The sequence below is a fragment of the Chiloscyllium plagiosum genome, chromosome 4 (genome assembly GCF_004010195.1).
Source record: "Chiloscyllium plagiosum isolate BGI_BamShark_2017 chromosome 4, ASM401019v2, whole genome shotgun sequence".
In the NCBI taxonomy this organism is placed as follows: domain Eukaryota; kingdom Metazoa; phylum Chordata; class Chondrichthyes; order Orectolobiformes; family Hemiscylliidae; genus Chiloscyllium; species Chiloscyllium plagiosum.
In genome coordinates, this window is record NC_057713.1 from 70,211,042 (window position 1) to 70,225,592 (window position 14,551).

Sequence of the window (14,551 nt, forward strand, 5' to 3'; positions counted from 1 at the left end):
TCGGAGGCTGAGGGGTGACCTTATAGAGGTTTACAAAATTATGAGGGGCATGGATAGGATAAATAGGCAAAGTCTTTTCCCTGGAGTCAGGGAGTCCAGAACTAGAGGGCATAGATTTAGGGTGAGAGGGGAAAGATATAAAAGAGACCTAAGGGGCAACGTTTTCACGCAGAAGGAGGTACGTGTATGGAATGAGCTGCCAGGGGATGTTGTGGAGGCTGGTACAATTGCAAGATTTAAGAGGCATTTGGATGGGTATATGAATAGGAAGGGTTTGGAGGGAAATGTGCCGGATGCTGGCAGGTGGGACTGGATTGGGTTGGGATATATGATCGGCATGGACGGGTTGGACCGAAGGGTCTGTTTCCATGCTGTACATCTCTATGACTCTATGACCCAAGGAACTGTGAATTTGCACTCCAAGATATCTTTGTTCAGCAACACTTACTATTTTTTATTAGATTCCCTACAGTGTGGAAACAGGCCCTTCGGCCCAACACCAACCCTCCGAAGAATAACTCACCCAGACCCATTCCCTACCCTATATTTACCCCTGACTAATGCACCTAACACCATGGGCAATTTATCATCGCTAATTCACCTGACCTGCACATCTTTTGGACTGTGGGAGGAAACCAGAGCACCCAGAGGAAACCCATGCAGACACGGAGAGAACATGCAATCTCCACTCAGACAGTCACCCAAGGGAGGCATCGAACCCGGGCCCCTGGTACTGTGAGGCAGAAGTGCTAACCACTAAGCCACCATGCTACCCATAGACCTTAACATGAAGCATCTAAGTCCTGCCCAGAGAGATCTACAGCAAGCTTCCTGTCGTTGTCTGACAGAATTCGTGGAGAAAGTGATAATTGCCTGCTCTGGTTGCTATCTCATACAGTCTGTGTCCCTGGATGGTTAATTGTTCACCCAGAAGTTATCCATCATTTAGGCCTACATCAAAGTGGATACCACCATTTATAGTATGTAGTCAAATTCACTGACGATACATTGTATGATGTAGACTGTGAGATTCATATATATTTTAATAATGTTTGCTTCAAGTTTTGATTTGTGGATTTCGAATTTGTGACATATAGGTGTTTTTTCTGTCTCTGTTGGAGTACTAGAGTCTTCGAGTCATACAGATCTACAGCACTGAAAAAGACCCTTCAGCTCATCATGTTGTTACTGGTCATAAATAACCATTTAACTATTCTAAGCCCACTTTCTGTCACTTGGCCAAAGCTTTGTGTGCCCTGACATGACAACTGCACATCAAAATGCTTTTAAAATATTTTGACGGTTTCACCCTCTGCCAACATTATAAGCCTTTGAGGACTGTGGCACAGTGGCTCAGTGCTTAATGCTGCTGCCTCACAATGTCAGGGATGCAAGTTCGATTCCAGCCTCAGGCACATGTCTGTGTGGAGTTTGCGCATTCTTCTTGTGTTTATGCGAGTTTCTGCCAGTGCTCTGGTTTCCTCCCACAGTCCAAAGATGTGCAAGTTAGGTGGATTGGGCATGCTAAATTGCCCATAGTGTCCAGGGATATATAGGTGAGGTGCATTCGTCATGGGAAAATGCAGAGTTACAGGGATAGGGTAGGGAGATGGGTCTGGGTGGGAAACTCCTGGGTGTAGAGGGGACTTGTTGAGCTGAATAGCCTGTTTCCACACTGTACGGATTCTATGGATACTTCCCAGAAACACCTGCTAAATTTGTGATCAGAGATGTGGCTTTAGGATCAGGCTCAGCAGCCACATAAAAATCCACAGAACCCTGGACAGCGACACAGGATTTTCTAGGTAGATAATCATACTCGTCACTGAGTGATTGCCATCAACAACGACCCATACAGGCAGTAAACTCCAGGTGAAAATATTTTTCTTTACATCTCCTCTAAACTTTCTACTCTTTACCTCAAATCTATTCCAAACAAAAACTGAAATTGCTGAAGAAACACAGTAGGTCTGCCAGCATCTGTGAAGAGAGACTTTAGTGAGCTTTCTTCAGAACTAGTTGCTCGGAAAAGGTGATATATTTGCTGAAGACAGGGGATAAGGAAAGGAGTGAACAGATACACAGAAATGCAATCAGAGAGAAACAAAGAGAAAGAACGACAGTTAGGCAGACTGATAGATGGTAGTGTGCCACGGAGAAAGAAAAGCTGAAAATGGTGACCATGAATCAGTGAAAATGAGTTGGCTATGCTGAAAGCATGTCATGAGAGGTGTGGGGTTGGGCAAAGTACATGGAAGAAGGTCCTAACAGTATTAAGCTTGAAGGCTGCTGGATACCCATGAGTATAATGGGATGCTATTCTTCCAGCTTGTGGTGAGCCTTGCTGCAACAGACTAGAGACAGAAATGTTGACCAGACAACAAGGTCGTGTGTTGAAGTGTCAGACAACTGAAAGTTCAGGGTTACTTGTGTGGACAGAATGTAGGTGTTCAGCAAAGTGATTGTGCAGTCTATGTCTCATCCCCCCAGTGTACAAAAGACGACATTGTGAACAGTGAATACAGCAGAGTGATTTAAATGCAGGTAAATCACCAGGATGATGTGTCTGGAGCCTAGGACAGTGAGAGAGGGAAGATGAAATCAGGCAGGTGTTCCACCTTCTGCAATTGCATGAGAAGGTGCCTAGGTATGTGGGGAGATATTGGGAGTGGAGAAGTGAACCAGAGTGTCCAAGAGTGAACGGTACCTGCAAAATGCTGACATGGAAGGGGAAAGGAATGTGTGTCAGGTGGTGCCATCCCGCTGGAAATGGCGGAAATGGTGGCGTTGGATGTGGATGCTGGTGAAGTGAGGGCTGAAGTGCAGCAAATAAGTCACAGCTCATTTCCCCAATAACCACTGTGGTGTATCCTCAGTTGAGGAAAAAGATGATCATTTTTGAGCCCCCCCCCGCATTTAAGGTGGCATCATGAGACCAGATGTAACAGGGAGGGTGAAACTGGGAGAATGGAATGAAGTCTTGACAGGAAACAGGGAGGTGAGGCTGGACAGTCCAAGTAACTGAGCGAGTCAGTGGTCAATCTCATCTGCTATAAAAAAATGCCAGTCTGTTCAATCTTTGTCCATAAATGAAACTCTTCATTTCAGGCAATATCCTGGTAAACCTTCTCTGCACCTTCTCTAGTGCTATAACATGCCCCTATAATATGGATTCCAGAATACAATACCCTAGCTATGGCGTAACCAACATCCAGCATAACCTCGTTCCTCTTAAACATCATGGGCCTGATGAAGGGCTTATGCTCGAAACATCATTTCTCCTGCTCCGCAGATGCTGCATGACCAGCTGTGCTTTTCCAGCACCATGCACTTCGCTTTGGCCATACAGGGCAAGTTTGCCACATGCCTTCTTAACTATTTTGTCGACCTATCCCACTATCTTAAGGGACTGGTGTACATGCATGCCAAGGTCTCTTTCATCCTCAGTGCTTCCCAGAGTCCTACCGTTCATCATGTATTCCCTTGCTTTGCCCAAGTGCATCACTTCATGTTTAGCCAGATTGAATTCAATTTGCCGCTGATCAGCCCATGTGGCTCAAGGATAGGATGTAATGCAAGGATAGCATTCTTTCGGGGTGGCATGGTGGCTCAGTGGTCAGCACTATTGCCGCACAGCGCCAGGGACCCGGATTCGATTCCCGCCTCGGGAGACTGTCTGTGTGGAGTTTGCACATTCTCCCCAGTTCTGCGTGGGTTTCCACCGGGTGCTCTGGTTTCCTTCTACAATCCAAATTTGGAGGTCAGGTGAATTGGCTATGCTAAATTACCCGTAGTGATAGGTGCATTAGTCAGGGGTAAATATAGGCTCGGGGAACGGGTCTGGGTGGGTTACTCTTCCCTTGCTTAACAATCTGGGATAAATTTCATCTGACCCTGAAGATTCATCTATTTGTGTGCCTGTCAGAGTACTCAGAACCTCCTCTCCATCTATGCTAATCTGAAATTGTACCACAGATCTTCTCCATGATTTCTGTACCCATATAATCCAGCTCACGAGTGACAAGGTACAAAACATTAATTTCGAACTCTACTTACAACTTATGCTCCACGCATAAATTACTGCTGTGTCCTTAATGAGCCCTACTCTTTCTCTTGTTATCCTTTTAAACTTAATATGCCAATAGAACAATTTAGGACTTTCCTTTACCTGTGAATAACTTTTCATGCCCCTTTTTAGCTCTCCTAATCTTTTTAAGTTCCATCTTGCACATTCTATATTTCCCTAGGGCTTCTGCTCTCTTGAACCTTCAATATCTGTCATCAGCCTCCCATCTCCCCTTGAACCAATGCCATATATCCCTTCATATTCAGTGTTCACAGCATTTGATGATCCCACTCTTTTCCTTTATTGGAACATGTTGGTCCTGTACCTGCTATTTCCTCCTTGAATGCATCTCACTGTTCTGAGACAGATTTACCTCAAAGTATCTGCTCCCAGTAAACTCTGGTCAAATCATACTTGATCTTATTAAAATCAGCCTGCTCCCAGTTGAGAAGTTTGATTTCAGACTCATCCTTGTCCCGTTCCATAACAATTAGCTTCTCCTGGTTTTGAAGATTATAAACATTCTAGCCCACCATTTATATGCATGTCATCTATCCCAAACCTCGTATTCGAAAGACAAAAAGAAAACCACATGGAGCATCTGAGACCAAAACACTAGACCTCCTGGAGAATGCCATTGTTTGGACCAAAGATCTAAGTGATGTCCATATTACTCAACCTGCACAGAAGTCTGATGCCTACTGCACAGGTCATTGATTTATACGGTGGGATTAAAGAAAATCAGCTGTACTACCCTGTGTCCCAGGCTATTAGGTTCAATCATTATCAATTTTAAGCATAATAACCTGCTGAGATATGTGAATAAAAATGAGCAACCTTTGTTAACTGTTAGAACAATCTAAGGTCACAAATTCATGAGATAAAGGATGTGCAGAAGGTAAAGAAAGCCCGACAGATGCAACAATATGCTGATCATCATGATACGAAAAGCTTTCTAAAGCCATCAGGTCAAATGGGCAAGGTCACCAAGATTAACAAAAATGGTGTCTATGTCCTTAAGGATAACAACAAACTTATTAAGGGGATCTGGATCTGGGACCGTTTTTCCTACAGCAGAGGAGAATAAATGGGGATGAGATTGAGATCTATAAACCTTTGATGGGCACAAATAGAGTAGACAGGCAGGAAACTCTTCGTGAAGGGGGCATAGATTTAAGGGAACAGGCGGAAGGTTTAGGGAACAAGAAAAAGGGTGGTGGGAATCTGGAACTCTGTAGATGAGGCAGAAACCCTCATAATATTTAAGGAGTATTCAGAAGAACACTTACAAATCCAAGGCATTAAAAGCTGTGAATCAAATGCTGGCAAATTGTAGCAGAATAGTTAGGTGCTTGTTTTGGCTAGCATGGTCACAACAGGCCAAAGGGCCATGCTGTAGGCCTCTCTGACTCTACGACCAACTCCATTTGTCAACACTAAAGGCTCCTCAGTGGTGAAGCCACAGTGATAGCTGATACTGTCCATGCTCTCCTTCAGTCATCTAGGGTAGAATCCATGTGTTTTTGCTCACAACAGGACTCCATACACTCAATCTAATGGATTTGAAAGCAAAACAAAAACTTCCACAGACTTCAGGAATGCAATATTTGTAACTATCTTCAAGAGCAGAGGTTAAATCATGCCAAAGCAATGATCCAGGTATTCTACCTTATCGGTAGAAGAGAAACTCCTGACGCATCTCTTGTTGTGGGGAAAGAAATACCTCCAGAGACACAATGTGATTTCAGACCTTAACAGAGGAACCTCTGAATTATTGTCAGACACATTCAAGAAAAAATGTCAAAAAACATTTAAAATGTCAAAACACAAACAACCTGTGTTGCATTTTTCAACCCAACCAGAGGCATTTGCTTCAGCAAACTTGAGGTTCTATGAATTGTGTTTCAAAGATTTTTATCTCAAAGAAACTCAACATAATCATGAGGCAAGTGAAAGATTATCAACTGCAACAATTTTGAATGGGAAATCTGAAATGGATGCCTTAAAATCTACACTCAAATCAAGCTCCCAGGTCAAACAACACTGTGCAATCGTCTCCATACTGTTTTCAATGTACCTGGTGTGGCTATTCACCTCTTCAAAGACCAACTGCTCCCCAGTGTCAGCACTAAATACTTTTCAGATGGAAAAATAACCTTAGTTACCTCTCTGCCAAAACTAAACTGACCATCACAGGTTTGTAAGTCACACAATTTCTTTACTTCTGTATTCAAGAAACTCAGTTTGTCCTTGAAGGGTGTAAAAACAATATTACATCACCATTCCTTCAGTGTAACTAGGACAAAATCTAGGAATTCTTGCCCTAACAGCATTGTGGGTGTCCCTACTCTCAGCATTTCAAGAAAGCAGCTTATCGCCGCCTTTTCCATAGTCTAGATTAGAGTGGTCCTGGAAAAGCACAGCAGGTTAGGCAGCATCCAAGGAGCAGGAAAATCCACATTTCGGGCAAACGTTTTTCATCAGGAACGGAGGCAGGGATCCACAGGGTGGAGAGATAAATGGTGGGCGGGGGGGGAAGCTGGGGAGAAGGTAGCAATAGGTGAATGGGGGTGGGGATGGAGGTGATACGTCAGAGAGGAGGGTGGGGCAAGGTAGCAAAGAGTACAATAGGTGGATGGAGGTGGGGAGGGTGGAGTGGAGAGGCGGGAAGGGAGATTGGCAGGTAGGACAGGTCATGAGGATGATGCTGAGCTGCAAGTCTGGAACTGGGGTAAGGTGGGGGAGGGGAAATGAGGAAGCTGGTGAAGTCCATGTTGATGCCTTGGGGTTGAAGTGTTCCGAGGCAGAAGATGAGGTCTTCTTCCTCCAGGCGTCGGGTGGTGAGGGAGTGGCAGTGGAGGAGGCCCAGGACCTGCATGTCCTTGGCAGAGTGGGAGGGGGAGTTGAATTGTTGGGCCATGGGGCGGTAGGGTTGATTGGTGCGGGTGTCCCGGAGACGTTCCCTAAAGCGCTCTGTGAGGAGTCTCCCCAGTGTAGAGGAGACCGCATCGGGAGCAACGGATACAATAAATGACATTGGTGGATGTGCAGGTGAAACCTTGATGGATGTGGAAGGCTCCTTTGGGGCCTTGGATGGAGGGGAGGGAGGAGGTGTGGGCACAGGTTTTGCAATTCCTACAGTGGCAGGGGAAGGTGCCAGGACGGGAGGGTGGGTTGTTGGGGGGCGTGGACCTGACCAGATAGTCATGGAGGGAACAGTCTTTGCGGAAAGCGGATCGGGGTGGGGAGGGAAATATATCCCTGGTGGTGGGGTCCGTTTGAAGGTGGCGGAAATATTGGCAGATGATGCAGTTTATACGAAGGTTGGTAGGGTGGAAGGTGAGGACAGGGGGATTCTTTCCTTGTTACAGTTGGAGGGGTGGAGTTTGAGGGCGGAGGTGCGGGACGTGGATGAGATGCGTTGGAGGGCATCTTCAACTACGTGGAAAGGGAAATTGCGGACTCTAAAGAAGGAGGCCACCTGGTGTGTTCTGTGATGGAACTGGTCCTCCTAGGAGCAGATATGGCGGAGGCCGAGGAATTGGGAATATGGGATGCCAATTTTTCAAGGAGGTAACGTGGGAAGAGGTGTAATCCAGGTAGCTGTGGGAGTCGGTGGGTTTGTAAAAATGTCAGTGTCAAGTCGGTCATCATTAATGGAGATGGAGAGGTCCAGGAAGGGGAGGGAGGTATCAGAGATGGTCCAGGTGAATTTAAGGTTGGGGTGGAATGTGTTGGTGAAGTTGATGAACTGCTCAACCTCCTCAACCTGAGGTGGCGCCAATACAGTCATCAATGTAGCAGAGGAAGAGGTGTGGAGTGGTGCTGGTGTAACTACAAAAGATGGACTGTTCTGCATAACCGACAAAGAGGCAGGCATAGCTGGGGCCCCTGCTGGTGCCCATGGCTACTCCTTTGGTCTGGAGGATTTGAAGGAGAAATAGTTAAGGGTGAGGACCAGTTCAGCCAAACAAATGAGAGTGTCAGTAGAAGGGCACTGTTGGGGACATTGGGAGAAAAAGAAAAGGAGAGCTTAGAGGACCTGGTCATGGTGGGTGGAGGTGTAGAGGGACTGGATGTTCATGGTGAAGATGAGGCATTGGGGATCAGGGAAACAGAAGTCTTGGAGGAGGTGAAGGGTGGTGTCTTGAACGTATGTGGGGAGTTCCTGGACTAGGGGGGAAAGGACAGTATTGAGGTAGGTGGAGACGGGTTCGTGGGACAGGAACATGCTGCGACAATGGGTCGGTCAGGTGGTCAGGCTTATGAATCTTGGGAAGGAGGTAGAGTCAGACGGTGCTGGGTTCCCGGACTACGAGGTAGGAAGCTGTGAGTGGGAGATCTCCTGAGGTGATGAGGTTCGGTATGGTCTGGGAGATTATGGTTTAGTGATGGGGAGTGGGGTCTGGTCGAGGTATGGTAGGAGGAGGTGTCTTTGAGTTGGCGTCTGGCTTCAGCAGTGTAGAGGTCAGTGTGCCAAACTACCACTGCACTCCCTTTATCCGCTGGCTTGATGGTGAGGTTGGGATTGGAGCAGAGGGAGTGGAGGGCTATGTGTTTTGAGGGTGAGAGCTTGGAGTGTGGGAGGGGGGTTGACAGGTTGACGTGGTTAATGTCTCGGTGGCAGTTGGAAATTAAGAGATTGAGGGCGGGTAATAGGCCAGCACGGGGTGTCCAGGTCGATGGAGTCCGTTGGAGGCAGGCGAAAGGATCCTCAGAAGGTGGGCGGGAGTCTTGATTGAAAAAGTAAGCTCAGAGGCGGAGGCAGCGAAAGAAGTGTTCAACGTCACAATGCGTATTAAATTCATTGATGCACAGAGGAAGTGGGATAAAGGTAAGGCCTTTGCTGAGGACTGATTGTTCGTCCTCAGTGAGGGGGAGATCCGGGGGGATGGTGAAAACTTGGCAGGGCTGGGAGCTAGGACCTGGTGAGGGTGTGGAGCTGGGAGTGGGGGCGGACCCTGTAACTGGAGTAGGTGCGGTAGTAGGGGGAATGGGAGTGGAGCAGGGGTGAAGTTTCCCTCAGGGCTCTGGAGGGGCGGGGATGGTGACAGTGAGACCTGTGGGAGGCGTGTCGGCAGAATGCAGGTGAGTGGCGTTGGTGGGGACAAAAGTGGTGGTGAACATGGCAGTGGGGGGGAGGGGGGGGCGGAAGTTGCTGAGCGTGTGATGTCAACGATGATGTGGGGGGCAGAAGTGATGTCACATGTGGTGCATGAGGAATTGTGAGGGGCGGAAGTGGCCATGATGGGGGTTGAAGTGACGCCATTGATTGCCGTGGGCATGGTAGCTGTACCAGCCACATGGCTAATGGTGTCCGAGCAGTTCCAGAGGCCAGGGGAATCTTCTGGTGCCATGATGGGGGCAGAAATGCCTTTTCTATGTCAATTATGGAAGCACAATAAATGCGAGCCCAGCCAGTGAAATACACGGCCCTCAAACAAAAGTACTGTTACAACATTGCGGTGAACCCTTCTGTTAATTAAACCAAACACCCATGAAAGCTCATTTTGCGTTGTGATATGTTAAAATATATGAGTGGTAGAGAACTCCAAAATTCCACTAAAGAAAATAACATCATTTTTTTAAACTCTAAAAGTGAATATTAAACAACAACTATTCACAACTCTAAGTCCCCCTTTCTCTTAATTGCTTGTTATCTGCCTCCAACTCTATAACAATATACTGTTCCAATAAAACACTTATTAAAATTACATCAACTTAATTTCAATACCATACAATAGTTGTCATCTTTGATGTCTGTCCTCTTCTGGCTGAAGATCGCCCTGGGTCGTCTACTTTCTTTTTACTACAAATATGTTTTGTTTGAAAAAGTATCTTGGATAGCATTGCCTAATTTATTGGATCTGTGTTGATGGGATTTGCTCTGTCCGATTTTCAAAATGCCTGCCTTTTTTTATATCCCTAATATTGGATCGGCTCATTGGTTCGATGTTCGCAAAACAATAAATTCAAGCTAGATTGGGTTTTAGTATCCTGATGCCTAATTTAAAGAGATTGATTAAATTTGATTTGTTGTTATATCAGCAACCAACTCAGGTATCAATTTCACAGCCAAATGTTACATATTTTCAATTTTCCAGTACATTCTGAGACTGCTATCTGTTATATACACAAGTGGTTGTAAGCTCTCAGTGCAGAACAGCATTCACTCTCTCAAAGGTACAGTACAAGCCTTCAACTTCATAACAGTATTATATCAAGTATGTAAGTTAGCTCGCTGAGCTGGAAGGCTTGTTTTTAGATATTTCATCACCATGCTAGGTAACTTCAGCAGTGAGAGTCTCCAGTAAAGTGCCTACCTCTCTATTTATAGGTCTTGATTTCTTAAGGTGGATGAAGTTATTTCTAGTTCTTTAAGGTAGATGGGCGGCACGGTGGCACAGTGGTTAGCACTGCTGCCTCACAGCGCCAGAGACCCGGGTTCAATTCCCGACTCAGGCGACTAACTGTGTGGAGTTTGCACATTCTCCCCGTGTCTGCGTGGGTTTCCTCCGGGTGCTCCGGTTTCCTCCCACAGTCACAAGGATGTGTGGGTCAGGTGAACTGGCCATGCTAAATTGCCCATTGTGTTAGGTTAAAGGGGTAAATGTAGGGGCATGGGTGAGTTGCGCTTCGGCGGGTCAGTGTGGACTTGTTGGGCCGAAGGGCTTGTTTCCACACTAAGTAATCTAATCTAATCTAATCTAGATAGGATCTAAGTTGATGTATTTATTGATGGAGTACTGGTTAGAATGCCATGCCTCTAAGAATTCTCGTGCATGTCTTTGTTTCGCCTATCCTAGGATGACTGTGATATCCCAGTCAAAGTGATATCCTTCTTTGTCTGTATGTATGGAAGCTAATGTTACCAGGTCATGTCTTTTGGTGGCTAGTTGGTGCTCATGTATCCTGGTGGCAACACACACATCCTGGGACAGGCAAAACAAAGACACGCATGAGAATTCTTTGAAGCATGGCATTCTAACTAGAACTCCATCAATAAACACATTGATTTAGATCTTTTCTACCTTCCCTTAAAAAAAAAAACAAAAATGGACATCACCCACCTTAAGAAACCAAGACCTTTAAACAGGGAGGCAGGCCATACCACCAGCACCTCACTAAAGACTCTCACTTCTGATGATTCCTAGTATGATGACGAAACATCTGAAAACAAACCTTCCAGCTCAGCAAGTTAACTTACCTATTAATCATCAATCTTTTGAAAAATTGCTAGTATTATATCAGCCTGGTCAGCCAAATCTACCACCTCCCATAGACATTGAAGGAGAGACTCCAGGATAGGATCTACTTCCCTCTGTCCAAAATGCTAAGTAAAATGGACCATAACATTTCCAACACCCTCATTAGCCCCCTTAATGATTACAGTTAACTGGTAGTGTGCATATATTACCTGCATTTAAAGCAGATATCCTTGAAAAATTGCAACTATTAAAATGGCTAACATGACAAGGAAACACAAGTCTTTTGAACTAATTCCCTGGTTGCAACAGTAACTTAGCAAGTAATTTCTGAACCATTAATCTCACATATTCAATATTTAGTTAACTGACCTTTTGGTGTTGAACATTTTGACAGTGTCTTGCTTCTCATTAAAGATATATATCTGACAGCATAGGTGCACCACGTCTTTTAGGTGACCAACTAAAAAGGAAAAAAAAAGTTAGAAATAATTTACCAATGTAAAACTTATGCTTTTTATCCCACTAGAAATCTCAAGTACAGATTGTGAAAAGTGATTGAGGTGACTTGGCCAAAATGCCTCTAAATGCCTCCAAAATGCTTGCAATCCACTCCATCAATTGACCAACATTCTCAGCTCATATTAGAGCTACAAAGTTCCAAGAAACATCCCTGAATTTTCTTTCTGACTTTCTGAATCCATCAATGTAACATAGCAACTGAACCAGTCAAATCCAGACAATATACATTTCCAAAGTGACATTTCCTCTAACTGCTTGGAATTGGAACAATGGTGTTTCAACACAAATCTGACCAGCTATATTACAATTAAAGATGATAATCCTTAAATTGGCCCTGAAGTAAAGATTTTACCAACCGTTCTTTACAATACATAACCACAGTATGTTGATGCTGCTGTTAAATATTGCACAGCAGAGAATTTTCCAATATGCGTTCTCACAGCTTGATTGCTAATTTGATACTTGCGTCTTCCAGTTCAAAGATCACTGCTGAATGTGAATAATCCACGTATGTAGTTAATACTCATCATTTTAACTATTGGTTTTAAATTCATCCTCAGTATTTTTCTCCAATGGACAAAGTGGAGAGAAAGCACTTATTCCTCTTAGTTGAAGGACCAATAACAAAGGGGTAACGTTTATGGTGAAAACCAAGAGGTTTGGGGGGACTTGAAGAAAATGTTGCTCAGCCAGAGGACAGCAGGGATCTGGAATGCACTTCCTGGGAGATTAGTCAAGGCTGGTAACCTTTGAAAAGTACTTGGATGAGCACTTCAAGTTTCATAATACTCAAGGCTATCGGACTAGTGCTGATAAGTGGAACTAGAATCATAGCAACCCTGCAGTGTGACAAGATGCCTTTCGACTATCAAGTCTGTACTATCTGTCTGAACAGCAATCTACCCTATCCTTGAAGCCCTGCATTTACCGTGGCTAATCCACCTGGACTGCACACCCCGGAGGAATATAGCATGGTCAATCCTGCACATCTTTGGACTGGGGGAGGAAACCAGAGCACCTACAGGAAACCCATACAGAAATGGGGAGAACATGCAAACTCCATACAGTCACCTAAGGCTGGAATCAAACCTGGGTCCCTGGCACTATGAGGCAGCAGTGCTAACTACTGAGTTGCCATGTCGCCCTCTATCTACTAATGTATATTTAGTGTATGACTGGCAGTACAGACTCAATGGGCTGAAAAGCCGCTTCTGTACTCTATGATTCTGTGGTTCTAAAAATGCAATGCTGTTCTCAAAAAACCATCTTATGATAGTCATTTGGAGAGTTACCAATACCTACTCTAACTTCAATGTAGCCAAATCATATCTGGTCTTGCTAAAAATCTGCCTTCTACCATTTAAAGCTTTGATTTCAAGCCTATTTGTGCTCTCTTTCATAGCAATCTTGAATCTAACAAGATTTTAATGCTGTCTGCAAAATGCTCCCCCACTGATACTTCAATCATTTGCCCAGCTTTATTACCTATACTTAAGTCCAGAACTGCCCCGTCTCCTGGAGGATCTTCTACACACTGGCTTAAGAAGCTCTGCTGAGTGCATCTTAAGAATTACACCTGCTTTAAACTTTTTACACTATGACAAATTGATTGTTCCCCTTTTTTGCCTTTTTAAAAGTTCTACCAAATCACTTCATTTGAGGAGCCTTCTAAGATATCATCACTCCTACCCCTGTAATTGATTCCTTGGTATTACTTTATCTTTTATCTCCTTCCCTTTCTCACCTGCAGACTCTATATCCTGAAATAATGAGCTGAGATCAATGGAAAAAGTGGTATTCAATTTTCTTTTGATACTTTAGTTGCGGTACAAATCCACGGATGTACAAGCAGCTTTTCTGCAGGGAAACCTGTATCAGAGAAGTGATGAGAGGAATGGATAGAGTCAATAGCCAGAGACTTTTCCCCAGGGCAGGATTGAGTGGTTCGAGGGGTCATAGTTTTAAGATATTAGGAAAAAGGTATAGAGGGGACTTCAGAGGAAGGTTCTTTACGCAGAGTTGTGAATACATGGAATGTGTTGCTAACGGTGGTGGTGGAAGCAGAGTCATTAGGGACATTTAAGCTACTGCTGAATGTGCACATGAATAGCAGTGAGTTGAGGAGTGCGTAGGTTAAGTTATTTTATTTTACATTAGGATTAACCCTCCGCACAACATCGTAGACCAAAGGGCCTGTTCTGTGCTGAACTGTTCTATTCTATTCTGTTCTATGTTCTATTTGGAGGAAGTAGCCAACCACAAAAGGGAAATTCTCAAAGTTTAATAAATATGTTTATGGATTGAGTGACACTTTTTGTCTATGGTATGTTTCAGTGAGGCTTACTCTACAAAGATTAGGTTATGCACAACTCAAAGCAGACCCTGCAATGTTCAAATGGAAAAGTAGCAGACTTACTTTCATACTTACTTCTTGATACATAGATGATATTTTTACATGATCACTAATCAGTATGAAAAGAATTGTATTGAGCAAATTAGGGCAGTACTTAAGTTGGTAATCAGTCTTCTGGTGCTTTTAAATATGTTGGCTTGAAGGTAAAGCAAGGATGTAATTTTATATTAAGAATACTGGAAAATGTGAGTCCCGTCAGAATTGGCTGTACTAGGTTTGTACAAAATGATGTAGTGCCTTCAGAGTTGAAATGGAACAACTGCAGAATCATATCAGAGTGCTCAATTGGTTACACACACAGACAATACTGGATTCCAGCTCTGTGTTCAAACATAATCTTTTGAT

At 44.3% G+C, this 14,551-nt stretch overlaps 1 protein-coding gene across 3 annotated transcripts in view; it reads right to left on the reverse strand.

Annotated features, from left to right (window-relative positions):
* LOC122549113 (oxidation resistance protein 1-like) overlaps positions 1–14,551 on the reverse strand; it is a 477,033-nt gene that overhangs the window by 404,143 nt on the left and 58,339 nt on the right. For all 3 annotated transcript variants that reach the window (XM_043688398.1, XM_043688399.1, XM_043688400.1), the window contains exon 2: positions 11,644–11,734. In XM_043688398.1, coding sequence (XP_043544333.1) covers positions 11,644–11,734 — 91 coding nt within the window. The remainder of the gene's footprint in view (positions 1–11,643; positions 11,735–14,551) is intronic.